Source organism: Boleophthalmus pectinirostris, unplaced genomic scaffold, assembly GCF_026225935.1.
Source record: "Boleophthalmus pectinirostris isolate CB_2022bp ecotype Guang Dong unplaced genomic scaffold, ASM2622593v1 HiC_scaffold_1, whole genome shotgun sequence".
NCBI classification, from domain to species: Eukaryota; Metazoa; Chordata; class Actinopteri; order Gobiiformes; family Gobiidae; genus Boleophthalmus; species Boleophthalmus pectinirostris.
In genome coordinates this window covers 31,910,248-31,926,325 of record NW_026570970.1, presented here as the reverse complement: position 1 = coordinate 31,926,325, position 16,078 = coordinate 31,910,248, and the positions used below count along the sequence as shown (strand labels likewise).

Below are 16,078 nucleotides of genomic sequence, written 5' to 3'. Positions count from 1 at the left end.
TATGTGAACACATTTGGTTCAGTGTTAAATGCAGAAGCATGTGAGTGAGAGATGCATGTTCTGAGAGTCTAATGATGTTAAGATGTTTTGACTCTGGGACGTCTCAAACAGCTCACACAGAGTAGTGTCTTTAGTGATGCACTGCCTCTAGTGTCTCTAGTGTCTCTAGTGTCTCTAGTCATGCAGTGTCTCTAATGTCTCTAATGATGCAGTGTCTCCAGCGTCTCTAGTGATGCAGTGTCTTCTAGTGTCTCTAATGATGCAGTGTCTCTATTGTCTGTAATGATGCAGTGTCTCTAGTGATGCAGTGTCTCTAGTGTCTCTAATGATGCAGTGTCTCTATTGTCTGTAATGATGCAGTGTCTCTAGTGATGCAGTGTCTCTAGTGTCTCTAATGATGCAGTGTCTCTATTGTCTGTAATGATGCAGTGTCTCTAGTGATGCAGTGTCTCTAGTGTCTCTAATGATGCAGTGTCTCTATTGTCTGTAATGATGCAGTGTCTCCAGCATCTCTAGTGATGCAGTGTCTCTAGTGTCTCTTGTGATACAGTGTCTATAGTTTCTCTAGTGCAGTATCTTCAGTGCAGTGTGTCTTACTTGTGGGAAAGTTCTGGGACAGCCTGCGAGCCTGGATCGGGATTGCGGACTGGAGGAAGATCAAAAGAGGAAATGATTAAAAACACAAATTAAAGAAATACAGTGTTGGGAACAAATGAAGCATTGCCTTAAATGTTCCTGAGTATAGAAACCATAGAGAAGAGCATGAAAAACCATCAGGCCGAGATACAGTTCAGGTCTGCATAGAGGTGAGCTGTTTTTCATGTTGTAATTAACACAAAAATACTTAAGGCCATGCTATGGAACATTCAAAACAATCCCATTATATAAGCATGATATTTATACCTTCCTCCTTTTGTCTGTGGGCATTCCAGCAGCATTCAGAGCAGCAATCTTGTTTTCTATGTAGGAGACCTGCAAGTAAAATAAGTGTGTATTTGTAAACACACAAACATGTAGCTGCTTGTTTATTTTTTTGTAACTGTAACTGTAACTGTAGTATATGTTGTTACCTGACTCTGTGTGTTCTGGACATCAGCTGCTGCCTGAGCCACTTTGTCCTCGAGCTCAAACAGAAGAGCTGTGGAGCCTCTGAGCCGAGCCCTCTCCTCTGCAGACTTGTGGTCCAGGCTCTCAGAGGACTGGTTTATCTGCAGTCATAAAGGCACCAAGCACGTTAAAGAACATATGTAGTTTAATTATCAGTGGGTTTCTGAGCACTGAAAAACTAGCCCTAATGGCATAGCAAATAACAGCAATAACACAAAAATGTAATGGTAGAATAATCTAAAGTACTCAAAATGGAGCCTATGAAAATGAACAGGACATAATTGCATTGATTATGTTGGTCCACCTTCTAACTTGAAATTAGACGCGGACTTAATGAAACATAAAGCCAAATTACATGTGTGTGGGTAATTTTAAGTCATTACAATGCCTTACAAATGAGAAAAGTGTTTCTAATTTTGGATATAGAGATCCAAAAGTTCGACAAAGCAAGACCAAAGTGTGACTGTGCAGTTGAATAATTATAATGTTACAAGATAATCATCAAATTTCTCACCAGCTAAATTAAATTATCTATGGTAATGCAAAAAGTTAATTGAGGTGAAGGAACTGAACTTTCTAATGTAACCACTAGGTGTCCCCAAACCTTCTCCATTCATTTGTAAACCTCTTACAACTCCAATAACATTTTTAATCCATTTCAGTTAAAATACTTCCAGAAGAAAGTCCTAATGAAGGTTATGTAAACACTATAAAGTCTCATTCAATACTAAGCACAGCTACATTTGATATTAAGCAGAACAAAGACAGCTGCCCAATGACCTTTTTAACAACACTTGGACCGGCCTGAATCAAACAAGCCAAAGAAAGCATTTGGAGTTTAGGTTTTATCGAGTTATAAATTTTACGTTTATAGGAAAAGAGAAAAAATTTGTCTGAAAACGGAGCAGAGAGAGAAAAGGGAAAATAAACCCAAAGCTTGAGTTGAGTTGATTTACGAGAGCGACTGGTTTGAACACGGAGGACATAAAGAGTCAGAGGATTCTTTCATTGTGGGGGAATGTGCTAAGCTCCAGATGTGAGCCAGCAGTGGGTTAAAGCTAAGGCTAAGGCTAAAACTAAATCAGGGGTAATACTATGGATGCCTGTAGATAAATGACTTCGCTGTACAGAAGTATAAATATGAAAATGTGCTAAATTAGAAAGGACCATGATCTTATTAAACAGTATCTCTATCTACAATCAGGGCTCCAACGTTTTTTCACTGACAAAATTTTTAAAATTTTCCATGACTTTTTCATGACCTAAAGTGAATTTTCCATGACTTTACGGCACCCTACTTGTGTAGAATTGAGCATACTTTTAGGGCTAAATATGAAATCTTAAACCTTTCCACTCACCTTAGTTTGGTATTATAGTTTTTTAACATTCAAAATCCTGTCAGTGCATTTATTGTCGTTTCTTTTAAACAAAAGGCGCAGACGTCTAGAAATAATCGTAATAGCCTAATGAGAACTTAACAGAATGCTGTGGTTGCATGAAAGAAATACTAAAATTCGATGACTTTTCCAAAACTTTCATTGAATTTACAAAATTCCATGACACTTCAAGGCTTGGAAAATGACTATTTCAATTTCCATGACTTTTCCAGGATTTCCATGACCGTGGGAATCCTGTACAATAAATACCTACTTCTGTTTTCTTACGTGCTTGTTACATGTTCAATCTCTGTATGTGTTTCCACTACTTAACATCCCCTCTGGAGGCAAAGTGGAGAAGTATCCTGCCCAAGGACACAACAACAGTATGCATTACACCCAACCCTACTTAGCCTCTGAGATCAGACAATTAATTTGTGCAAAAAAATGCAGACAGCAAAGATAGTTGTAGTACGGTAGTCTTGTATAGTCTTGCGAGGAGTGTTGATATTCAGTCCAAGTTTAGACCTGTTTTTTGCTGGTTTGGTCCTGGTTTAGTTCTAGATCAGAACTAAATATATCATGGTTTAGGCCTGCTTTAGATACAGTGAATCTGATTAGATGTTCTTTTGATTTGAAAAGAGTACTGACTTGCATAACTGTAATGGCCCCCCTAAATTACCCTGGTGTCCTCCCCTTGCTGCTGCATGTTGTCTTCAGTCTTGGCCCCCACACTGACACTGCTGAGTCTGGAGGAGGGTCTGGTGGGGATCCTGCTGATGAAAGCCTCCCCCTGCAGAGGGCTTCTCCACACCGGGATGTCCAGGGACGACTGGGGGCGACTGATCTGGTTCTCTTCCTCCTTGTCCTCTTCCTCACTGACGCTGTGGTCACTGATGTTGTTGGTCATTTCACTCAGTTTCTGTCTGAGCTGTTGTTCTTCCAGTTCAACCTCCCAGTCGGGCAAAGGAGACACACTGCTGGGGGTCTGTGTCTGCAAAGAGAGCTGGAAAATGTGTATAAACATTGAGTACATGAATAAATAGCCAAAGCCCGGTACAAGGTTTTGGCACTCAGGTCTTCTACTTGCACCTAAATAATTAAATAAAGAACTTAATCAATGAGTAAATATGTGGCATGACATTCTCCTTCTCTTCCCTTTCTCCAAGTATTGCAGCTACTCTTTATCCATTTCTATCCTTCTTTGTCTCTTTCATTGTCCCTTCTATTTTTCTCCCCTCTCTCTCACTCTTCATTATCTCCTCTCCACTCTTGCCTCTTTCTTTCTCTCCTCTCTCCCTCTCTTCAATAGTTTCCTCTTATTTTTCGCTCACTACCCTCTCTCTTTCTCTCTTCTCACCTCTCTCTCTATTCTTTCTATTGCTATCCTCTCCAGTTTTCCCTTCTTCAATTTTTGCATCCCTCTCTCCATCACCCTCTTTCTTCTCTGCCTTCTCTTTACACCACTGTACATTTGTCTCTCTTCTCTCCTCTCTCTTCCTTCTGTACTCCCCCCTCTCTCACCCACTCTCACTCTCTCTTTCCCCATACCGCCCTTATCACCCTTATGGTATTCATATTTTGTTTTGTTTTTTAGTTTTTTTTAAATTACAATACAGTTATATAGGGGTTTCTCATGCAAGGATGTAATGCCAAATAAGTGATCAGTCATATGCACTCCACATATTAACGAAATAATACATTCCCACCGTTCACACTAGTCCATTATTTTAGAGAACTTCTCCAGATCATCTAATCTGAGCTCGTAGATTTGTATTGCGTGCCAAGTCCTTTTTCAATCTAACATGCAAAGAATCTTTAGCAAAACCAGTGCATTACAGAGTTCAATTAAAAACAAACATGTGGATGGGACAAGATGGGAGCTATTTATTAAATGATTATGTGAGCAATCAGACAGAGAGCTATTCCATTACTGAGACATTCCTTAAAGACTAAATAGGTAGTTGTGTTAGTATAACATTTGAAGGTGAGTGGGTGATAAAACTATTTGTGGTCATAAATGTTAAATTATTTCCTTTCAAGTTTTGTAAACAAACAGAACACTATAAAATGGTGAAAAATGATAAAACTACTTATTTAAAGGGCCCATATTAGTCAGATTAATGCTGTCTCCTCATCAGAAACATACTAGGAGTTTTGTTTAGTTTCATTCACACATGGTTTAACACAGAAATCTTACATATTTAGGCAGTTCTTCTCTCAAACAGAAAACACTCTGATCCACCTTGTGATATCATATGGTAATACAGGAGGTTCTCAACTGCATTTTTAAACTCCATACACCTTGACTTGAATCATTTGGATAATTTCAGGCCCGGAATTGTGTCTCTAGGTAAAAGGTAGTGTAGTAGCAAAATACATTTTCACATGTCCTTAAACTTATTAACTGTTATAATTATCTGGCCCCAGTTTCAGTCAGTACTTTTCCATTGAAACTAGCATTTCTCTCTGGTTGCATCCCCTCACTGTCCTGTGTGTATACTTTTGTATTGTCTGTATGCTGTATGTATTGCCCAGTGTGGGGCCCCAGTCTCTGTCTCTCCTTCTTCTATCTGATCTACTCTCTTATCTATTTGCTCTTTCTTTTGCAAGAGAATAAACCACACAAAGACAGTTGTTTGACCTGAGATCTCTAATTCGTTCTCACCCAGATATTTCCACAGTAGCTATTAACTTGAAAACTACCACTACATGACATTACAAGGTGGAATGGAGCATTTTGAGCTATGGAGATGTAGACAGACTAATGATAAAAGGTTACTTAAACATGTGTGAATGAAACAAAAACTAGAACAAAACACAACTCCAGATGTTTTTGAGGAGATGTCTTAATGCTCAGAAGAGTCAGTTTGTGTAATATAGGACCTTTAATAAACTAAGCACTGTACTATCTGTAATGTCTCTTGTATCTGTCTGTATCTTGTCAATTATTTATTTTGTGCAAAACATGACATTATCATCATATGTGAATACACCACCATGTTATAAACAGTAAGCAAGTAATAGTAAATAGAAATGTGTACACACAAGTCAATGATTTTATTGTTGTTATAAATGAATTAAATAGTATAGTGGCCAAGTTATAAATTTAAATCTGCTACCTCTGTCACATATTGATGCTTTTACAGATTTATTAAATTGTTTTGTTTTGTAAATTTCAAGCATATTTTCAGACATCCATATTATTGTATGAGAATCACAGAGTATTTGAACTCACCTGGTCAGGGGTGGAGGTGACTTTCTGCTCCAGTCGGTTCAGCAGAGACTCCACAGCCGACATGCGCCTGTTCAGGTCAGTGATCTGAGAGCAGACAGTTCATTTTGGTTAAATGTAAAATCACAATCAGAATTCCTAGTAGGCTTACAAGAAAAAATTATTCATGTGAGCTTTAAGTCATGTTAGAATGTTGTTACCTCTTCAAAAACATACCTGGAATTGTGTTTTATTTCATTCACACATTAAAGTGTGAATGAAACAAATCCTTTATATGGATATGTATACATATCCAAAGGTCAAAATGATCTGTTGATGTCATGTAGTGGTAGTTTTCAGGTTAACAGCTACCGTCTATCTTTAACTTTGACAATTCCAAGGCTGAAATAATCCAAATGATTCTAGTGAAGGTGAATGGAGTTTAAAAACACAGTGGAGCGCTTCCTGTATCACCACATGACATCAAAAGTGTCTTCTGTTTTAGAGTAGAACTCTGCCTAAATATGCAGGGTTTGTGTGTTAAACATGTAAGAATGAAACAAACACAACTTTGTGATGAGGAAACAACATAACATAGCTCTGAAAACAGCACAATATCTGCTATTTAAATATATATCGTTGTAAATTAATTAAATTAAAGACAGACTATTTTGTATAGATGCATAGAGCTGTTTAAAATTAAATACATGTTTCAAGTGATTAGAGAATTGCCCTTGAAGAATTGAAAAATGTAGTATCCTTTCTTGAAGCATTGACAAATGTTTACAATTTAAAGGGTTCATATTCCCTTATTATTATTTTGTGATCTATGTTACAATGTTGTTTCCTCATCAAAGAATATACCCGGAATTGTGTTATGTTTCATTCACACATATTTAACACTTCTCTCTCTTCTTCTCTTAAATGTAAAACACTCCACTTGAGGTGGAAATACAGGAAGTGCTCCATTGTATTTTTAAACTCTGCACACATCTTCACTATAATCATTTGGATGAGTTTAACCCTGGCATTGCCAATCTCTAATAAGTAAAAAATAGCAGTTAACTTGAAACTACCTCCACATGACATCCCAAGGTGGAACATAGTATTTTGAGCTCTGTAGATGTCAACAGACTAATAAACCAGGATTACTCAAACATGTGTAAATGAAATACAACTCCAGTTGTGTTGTTGATGAGGGAATGTATGGGTATGTTTTTGAGGAGATAACAGCATTATATCATGACTTAAAGGTCACAAGAGTCAAATTTGTGTAATATTGGACCTTTAATTCAAATTACATTGTTATTAAACTTTTCATTACAGTTTTCATATTTTAAAACATAGTAACAACAAATGATATCTGGTTTCAGTAGTGACAGTATATAGCCCTGTTGTTTCAGTCCCATCTGGTCTAGTGTTGATAAACCTCTTTTAGATCACATGTCATGGAGAATCAGCTTCACCGTTTGAACTCACTGCCTAACATGTTTCTATGGACCCTGGTCTAATCTTATACACGCTGCCATCTGAATGTGAGCTTATTTTGAAGCTGAAATCAAAGCTGGCATCAAAGTGAGTGTGATGGAAATGTATGGGACATAAGTCAGCAGGATCAGATGTAAGGGCATAGTTTTAATTGGAACATCAGTGGTGTACAGTTCCCAGAGCAGTTTGTTGTGGTTGAGCTGCAGGCTGAGAATTATAGAAAGTAATGTTAAGTGTTATATTATTGTGTACTACCCATTTTGCTGATGACCACATTTGTGGCTGAAAAGTTGATCTGAAGTGGTTAAATAAAGGTAAAAATTAAATAAACAAAAAAAAATGCTGCCCATTTGAAATAGTCACATTGTGTAATATTTTATAAGAGCTAAAAATGAAGATGTGGTTATTTGGTTTAAGGATACACTGATCTGATACTGAAAAATTTGCTTGGAAATTGGCTTCCAAATATCAGTTAGCCGATACCTTGGTTGGACATACAGCATAAATTGATAAGACTAAATACTGGTCATAGTCGACCCAGAAAGTCTCAAAATGTTTGAACTTGAACTTTTATACCTATGAGATAAATAACAGCTACATACTATAACACTTATGTCCTTTGTTAAACTTGTTTTAAGAAAATAAATCCTATATCAGTCTCTGCACTGGTTTTAGTTCATATTAGTATTAGCACTTAATGCTATAGTATCGAAATTGGTATTGGGCCTGAAAAAGATGGATCGATACATCCCTAATTTGGTTCAAAATGTAATTTGCCTTATGGCTTATAAAATCTGTTTTTCATAATTACTGTCTCATTCATCTGTTAATTTATTAAAGGTCCTATATTACGCAAAATTAACTCTTGTGAGCTTTTAACTCATCAAAAACATACATGGAGTTGTATTTTGTTTCATTCACACCTGTTTGAGTAACTTTTATTATTAGTTTGTCAACATCCCCAAAGCTTCAAAGCTCAAGCTCAAAATGCTTGAGATGTCATCAAGTGGTAGTAACAGCTATCTTTTCCCTTTAGTTCAGTAAATATATGCAATTCCAGGTCTGAAATTATCCATATGTTTCTAGTGAAGGTGTATGAACTTTAAAAACACAGCGGAACACTTCCTGTACTACCACATGACAGACATCACAAGCTGGAACAGAGTGTTTTCTGTTTGAGGGAAGATGCCTATATATGCAGGATTTATTTATGTATTAAGTGAATATGTGAATGAAACAAAACACAACTATGTTTATGATGAGGAAACAACATTATGACACAAATCAGGAAATGGTGTAATATGGGCCCTTTAAGGTCATAGGTAATTAAACTAGGATTTACTGAAAAAGGCAGACTGAAGAATGTAAGTATCTGTCTTGCCATCTTGTATGTAGTAAAAAGATGCAACCTTATGAAAAATGTTAAGCCTTCTAAAGAGACAAACCTTTGTTATCAAAAATATATTCAGCAGTGTCAACAACTTTTCAGACGTCACATTTAACAGTTGTTGTTTCACCTCTTCAATAGTCCAGGTGGGATTTTTCTGACCTAAATTCCTCTTTGTAAACAACATTCATTTCAATAAACTCACACCTGTCTGCTGACCCTGTCATGTTAAGGACTACATTTGCGGTTTTTAAGATTAGTTGAAGTCTTTCTCTGTGTCTGGGAATCCTGGGAATGGTGGGTTTAAAGAGAGATAAATGTTAAATGTCTACTTTAGGACCATTCAAAGGCCCTGTACTGTGTATTTGCCCCAGTACAGATATAGTGTATAAGCAGCTCTTGAATTCAAAATATGTCCACTGTGTACTGTCTGCAGTTAATTAGAAAGCTTTTTATTGTCCAATAACTAGGAAGTGTGCATTAGCATGCTAATAGTTGTTAGCTTCACCAACTGAAATTCTCCGCTCTAGTCTCTGAAAGTTGTGAAAAGCACTTATAAACTCATCAGGGTCATTTTAGGATGCTCAGAATGTGTAATGTGAGAAATAAGTTTTAAAACAGTAAAAATCAGGTAGAGCACCTTTACCTTCATGTCTCATAAGTCTGTAAAACAGTGCTGTGTAAACTGTGTACTTTAAAGCCACAGTATGTAACTTGATTGCATCTCCACAGCATGAGTCTTATTTGGCTTAAAGTAGGGCCTCCTCCTACTTATTTCCGTGGAAATGTTATTCTTTTGGCTTTCACAGTATGTTATAAACCTTATCTATCTCACTGAAGAATGTTTTGAAGTTTGGCTTTCTCCTTCCATTTCCATGGAATCTTGCAGATGATGTGCCTCCTTCAGAAAAATTACATGTTGTACTTTTAAATATATTTTAAATAAATATATTTTTTGCTGTTAGATTTGCCCAGAGTGGACATTGACAGTATCATAATCTTAGTGGTGGAACAAGTACTCAGTTTTGTAAAAGTACAGACACCAGAGCAAAAAATACAAGTATGAGTATTAAAGTACCTGTTTAAAAATGTATTAAAGAGTAAAAAGTAAAAGTATTTCGTGCATATTTTGTGATCTCGTAAAGCTTCAAATGTAGTGATTTTGATACAGATTTGTGCTGAACTTGTTCCATAGAAACAATTGCTCAAACTACAAATGTGTTAAAAAAAAAAAAAAGTAAAAGTAAAAAGTATCCACTTTATTACTTTTACTTGTTATGTTTCACCAGTGCGTAATGTAAAGCAATTATTTCAATAAAGTTCAACCATAGTCCACATATTTCTCATCTTAGCAGCAGCAGCATAATGGTAAACACAGTGTGTTTTTAATGAACAGTTGTTGTGATTCTTTGCAGCGCCTTCTGTGACTGGGGCACTTAAATAGAGCCTGATGTCATGTCATTAACCTTTCCAGCAAACGCAGCTGTCCCTAAGCATTGCTCCACACGTCAGACTGATAAACTTAGAAATAAACTGCAAGGCTTGCAACTGGAAAAACCCTGGCTCTGTTTACATCGAGATGCTGGGCGAGCTTAAGGGGACAAAATGATGAGTTAACACTTAGCAAGCTTGTTTATTATTGCAGCTCTTATCTGATGTTGCTAATAAACAGGACAGTCTTTCTAATAATGTACAGCACTGGCCAAAGTCAAAGGGTCAAGGTGCTGTGGGTTGAATTACATTTTACATGTTATTTAAAATGGCATTAAAGTCAGACCAGTCTATTATGCTTACAATATTGGCAATAGCAGAAATTTACAACATCAAAGCTCTTCTACACTTACATAAAACTACCGTATTTTTAGGACTATAAATTGCACTTTTTTCATGGTTTGGGTGGTCCTGTGACTTATACTCTTGTGCAACGTATGTATTAAAATTTTCAGTCTGACAGCCTCGAGAGGGTGCTCTAGGCTTGTGTGCCAGTATCTGCTACTATTACTCCTGTACCACTGTCACTTTGTGCTTTACTGCGCATGTCGGCTGCAGAAAGAGCAGCTGTCTTATCTGGGATCATGTCAGTCAATCGCACCATTACTTCTGTACCACTGAAAATTAAATATTTTAATAAACTTATAAAAACAACTGAGAAGACTGAACACAAATGCCCCCAAAAAGAAAATCATATTTTGCAGATTACAAGCTGCAAATAGTGAAATATGCAGTTGAAAATGGTAATCGAGCAGCAGAAAGAAAGTTTGGAGTGAGAGAAAAACTTGTAACACAGGGAGGGTGCACCGTGCAACTTTTCTGGAAGTCACTGGATGGATCGACAAAGCCTGGACTTCAGTGACAAACTCAGAAGTGACACAGAGGATGAAGAATTCAATGGATTTAGTGATTTGGAGTGAGATGGAGAGTTTGGTAAACTTGTTCTGTTCTGTTGTTTATGTTATAGTTTATCTGAAGAACTGTTCATATAATACGTTAACAGTCTGTTGTTCTCTGTTCTATTGTTATGACTATAACTTGCCTTTCAAGATGAAATATCAGTCCCTGGTCTCTGATTTTATAAAAAAAATTTCCCCCAAAAAGTGCGACTTACAGTCCAGTGTGACTTATATGTTTTTCTTCTTCATTATGCATTTTTTGAATAGTGCGATTTATACTCCGGAGAGATTTATAATCTGAAAAATACGGTATATGTTATGGGTTACATATGCCTTTTTGGACACTACAATGCAATTATTAAGTTCTGTACCTGATTTTTTATGGCTTTAGATGAGTTTATAAGAGCTTTTCATGACTTTCAGAGTGGAGTTTGCGTCACAGTAACACTAACAACAACTAGCAACTAGCAACAACTATGCTTTCAAAACTTTCAAATTATCCATGGGTTCAGTTCAGAGTGACAAAAACCTAGCAATGTAGCCCTGGTAATTAAATATACATATCTTTTGAATGGTGTTTAAAATGGAGCTTATAAACAGAAAGTTGAATAGGGCAGGTATACTACCTTGACCTTATAAATATATGAATCATAATGATTTGCTTATCTTCATTGGAGCTATGAACAAATTAGTCTTAAACACACTTTAGTTTTACTTTTTAAAAGTGAAAAATAGAAATAATTGCACCAGTGGCTGAAAACATATATTGTTCTGTCTGTATATGAGGTTTGGATATGAATGTAATGCTACTACAGATCTTATTCACTTTGGCCTTTCCCTGCAGGTGGTTACAGGTTATTTTCTACAGCTTAGTGTGCAGTGACTTGCATTTTGACTTGTCCTCTTTGACCCGACTCTCTCCAGTCAAATGAATGATACTTCCCATGCCTATATTTAGAGGGTATGGCATTTTGCAGTCAACTGCTCTGAGTGAAAGCAGAGTTCTCTACCTATTTCGGTCTTTATTATGTACAGTATAGCAGTTAATTAGTCAGATAAATAAAAAGAGTCATCTGAGGTTGCTAATTAATTTTACACTTTGTATCTTTAAACAGAAAAAGCAAAAGCAAATATTAATTAAAGTAAAAATGTTATTTTGAATTGATAAATCATCTTTGTGAAACATATATATTTTTAGTTTTCTATATTTATGTCCTGATCATAAACCATATAGCCTTTCAATTAGAGAATGTATTTAATTTATTCCTTTATTAAGTCTGAACTCTGCTCCAAACTGCATGTTTTTACTAACAAAGGACTGGCTGTGGACTGATTATTGATGATTAGAAATGACTGAATCTCTGTCTTACTTATTGGACTAACTGGACAGCCCTACATGTATCTAAATATAATTAAGAGAAGTATTAGTGCTAATATTCCCTACCACATGATTACAAAATCATGCTTTTAGGTCTTTGATATCTTTCTGTATTTTTTATACAGCCAAACATGATTACGCAATCAGATTTATTTATTTCAGTGGCCCATGTTATTATGATATTATTTTCTTTCTTTTTCCTCATAAGAATCCACATTTATTTTGATATGGACCGACCATGCATGTTCCTAATTCACCTGTCAATCATAGCCATCTGCTCAGGGCGATTCAGTGGTGACCAGACTCACATCTTTGGAAAGCATTGAAAAAGTGTGTATTCTGGATCCCAGGCAAATAGTATGCTTCAGCATGTTCAAATTTTGTCTCTTCTCAATTCTTTTATATTTTGCCAAAAAGAAAATGCTTTGAACTACAAAACCATATGCCATGATTGATATCAGAAAGCCAGTGGTGGGAATATATTTGGTAATGTGATTAAACTGTAACTCACTTTTTTATTGTGGGTGTGTATTCATAATGTGAATGAGATGGTTTGACAGAAAATAGTAAACACTTAAGTCTGATCTGGAACCACGAAGCACAACAAGATACTTAGCGGCAAAAGAAATCACAAGTGGATTTATGAAGACTGTAAAGCAAAAACCAGAGTGATGAATGAGTATGCGTGTGATAAATAATTTAAAATTGCATGTGACTGTATAGTGAGGGATTAGCTTCCTTTGTCTTCATGGAGATACCTTAGTTACCTAATTGCCTGGAACGTTGGCATTTTCTATTTTGCTTAAATCAGTTCCATTGTATGTATAGCATCATAAAGTGGCAGCATTGAATAAAATCTACTACTACTACTACTACTACTACTATTGCTACTACTACTACTCCATACCTGTGGTGGGTTGCTGGAGTGCAGGCTCTCCTGGGAGGTGTGGCTGTACAGGGCCTGGTGGCTCTGGTACAGGGGGAAGGTGTGGAAGTGTTCATCCTCCTCTGAGTCCTCTGCTCCGGGGAGAAACCTGGAGCTCCTGGGGCCCCCTGCACTCCCACTGCCACAGGATGAGTAACTGAGACGAGACACAGAGCGGGAAGGACCAGGGCCCTCTGAGAACACCAACTCATCTGAGGGGAACACAAGGAAAACAGATGAACTTTCTTAACTTAACTTACTTTTTTGCGGTGTATTATGCAAGATATTTAGGAGTACTTCCCATTCATCAGATTCTAAAATGTCATGATGTCATACTCAGACGGGGAACAAGATCCAGATTTCCCTATTGATTAGAATGCATTCTCATAACAGCTACCTAAAAGGCAAAGTCACTATTTGCAGCTGATGTCATCAACATTCTGGGGGTGTGAAGCTGACTGAAAGCACTACTCTAAATGAGACTTAATCTGAATTTCGTTCAGGGGGGAAGGGGTCCAGGTTTCCCTATTGATAATATTGCATTCACATAAGAGCTACCCAAAAGGCAAATTCACAAGTACACAACACTTATTATTTATGATTTAAATGACTAACTAGACCCAAGAACTTAAGATATCAGTACAAAAAAATCAGCAGTTTAACCAAATTCATTTTAGCTGCCCCCAATCTGTATTAAAGATTATTGGCCAATAGAATGTACCCTTAACTTGTGAAACTTACTTTTGATAATATATTGCAATTATATGTCTTTACCTTGATGCTGGCTGATTGCAGACTCCACCCCCTGGCTGTAGTCCAGACCTCCATTGTTGTAGTCCATTCTCTTCCCCATGTCACTCACACTGCCATTGGGACTGTGGGTCTGAAACAATGGACAGTAGAGTACTGGTGTTCAGTGGTACTAGTTGAGGATACAATATGACAGAAAAGGAAAGGTACTGATCTATTTAGAAAGTGAATTCCCTTTCCTATTATAATCATTACTACATATTATTTTTTACAGTGGTTGCCAGATTAAAGAATATAAAACAAATGGCACAAAGACTAATAAAGGAAACGTTTCAAAGATTCAGAATCAAATCAAGATTGAGATAAGGCAATGCATTTTGTAAAAGTAGAGATCATAATATTTAATGTTGAGATAGAAGCAACTGATGCACTGAAGAAAGTCCTACAGATTTAAAAGAACACCACACAGGTTTGTCCCTATACCTGATAATATCGTCCTCTGGATTCACTCAGATAGTCAAAGCCCAGGCCCAGTTCTATGGGGTCCACTGTGAGACGCCGCTTTGGCTTTTTCATCTTTAGCAACAGGAGAAAGAAGAAGAAGAAAGAACCCATCACCAAGAGGAACAAATCATAAGCCCCATTCATTCAAAATTCACAGTAAATTGTTGGGTACAAAATGCCAGAACACCCAGTAATGACCCCCCATTCAATTAAATGAGAATGGAACATAACCACACAGAGTAATTAGAAAACCGTGCTGGTAACAAACAAAGTCAAGCCTGTAATCATGATAACCAAATCGTGGTACCATAGACTGTATAAAGAAGTGGACTAAGGGAGTGTCACCCATGCAGCAAACAAGTGAGGCATGTACATTTATAAATTTATACAGTCTATAAGTGGTAGTGGCAAATTTCTGGCTTTATTCACACATAAGCCTGCATAAAATCATTTAAAACATAAGACAGAGAAAGCCATAAAAGCTTTAATTTTATAAATGTCTGGACATCCTTTGGATAAATAACTGTTAGAACTACTGTGGTAATGGCAAGTTGTGCCTCTCTATAGATACCAAAGAACACAGACATACCACCAGAGGGCACTGTGAATACAGACAGGCTTTCCCTCTTTGGCATGTGTTGCTTAGTTTTCTCACCTGTATTCTTCACATTATAAAAACATGAAAATCTTATTCTGGAGTTTCAAATACAAAAATGTCCAAAATGGAAAATATACTTTCCTTTTTGCAGTCAGCAGCACAAACTGAAAATTGGACTGATATGTTTCACAGTGGTTTTAAACTATAGCAGTCTATATAGCAGTTTTCTGATAGATTCCAGTGGATTGTATGGACATTTTACAAGACTTGGACTAGAGCCTTTTAACTGTTTGATTGAGCATGACAGTCTGGAATGTACCCACAATACACTGCGGTCTGAGCTGGTTTGAATGTGCATAACCTTAGTCATAACCAGCTGTCTGAGCAGAGGTCGGACTAGATCATATGGGAACAGTACAAACATTCAAATATAAGGACAAAAGTTAAACACATACATATTTTTTAGAAGTAATTTGGCAAAAACTAGCACATAGTGGTATTTCTTAGCTTGAGTCCAAGTATTCTGAACAAGAGGGAGTAGGGTGGGAAGGGGATAGTGCTCTTTAATGTCATTATAATGTTTAATCATGAAATAATTGTACTAATGATGTGCATTGTTTTATGCTATATTATGTATTCTGTGTTTTCTATGTCTCAGAGATGAAAATTAGCTTTGAGATCTATAGCCTAAACGAAACAATATGAAATAAAGATGCAACATTCAATAGCTACATTTTGTATTTTGGTAATAATATCATTAATATATTATTATACTTTTTGACACAGTACATTTAGGAAAATAAAAATGTGCATGCCATAATTTACGAGTTAAACACTGAAAACAAAAATGTATACTAAGATCAAACAGCTAAAGTAAGAAAATTATGAACTATTTCTGCCTTTTCTTTAACTTAAGAATACAAAAAAATATATGTTTCCTCTCATAAGAACAGCTTTGTAA

General features: G+C 36.4%; 1 protein-coding gene across 1 annotated transcript in view; it reads right to left on the bottom strand.

The window, feature by feature from the left end:
• Window positions 1-16,078, bottom strand: part of mlphb (melanophilin b) — a 40,588-nt gene that overhangs the window by 3,310 nt on the left and 21,200 nt on the right. The window contains 8 exon segments of the mRNA XM_055150415.1: window positions 598-646; window positions 904-972; window positions 1,071-1,208; window positions 3,166-3,489; window positions 5,722-5,805; window positions 13,248-13,477; window positions 14,040-14,148; window positions 14,499-14,591. Coding sequence (XP_055006390.1) covers window positions 598-646; window positions 904-972; window positions 1,071-1,208; window positions 3,166-3,489; window positions 5,722-5,805; window positions 13,248-13,477; window positions 14,040-14,148; window positions 14,499-14,591 — 1,096 coding nt within the window.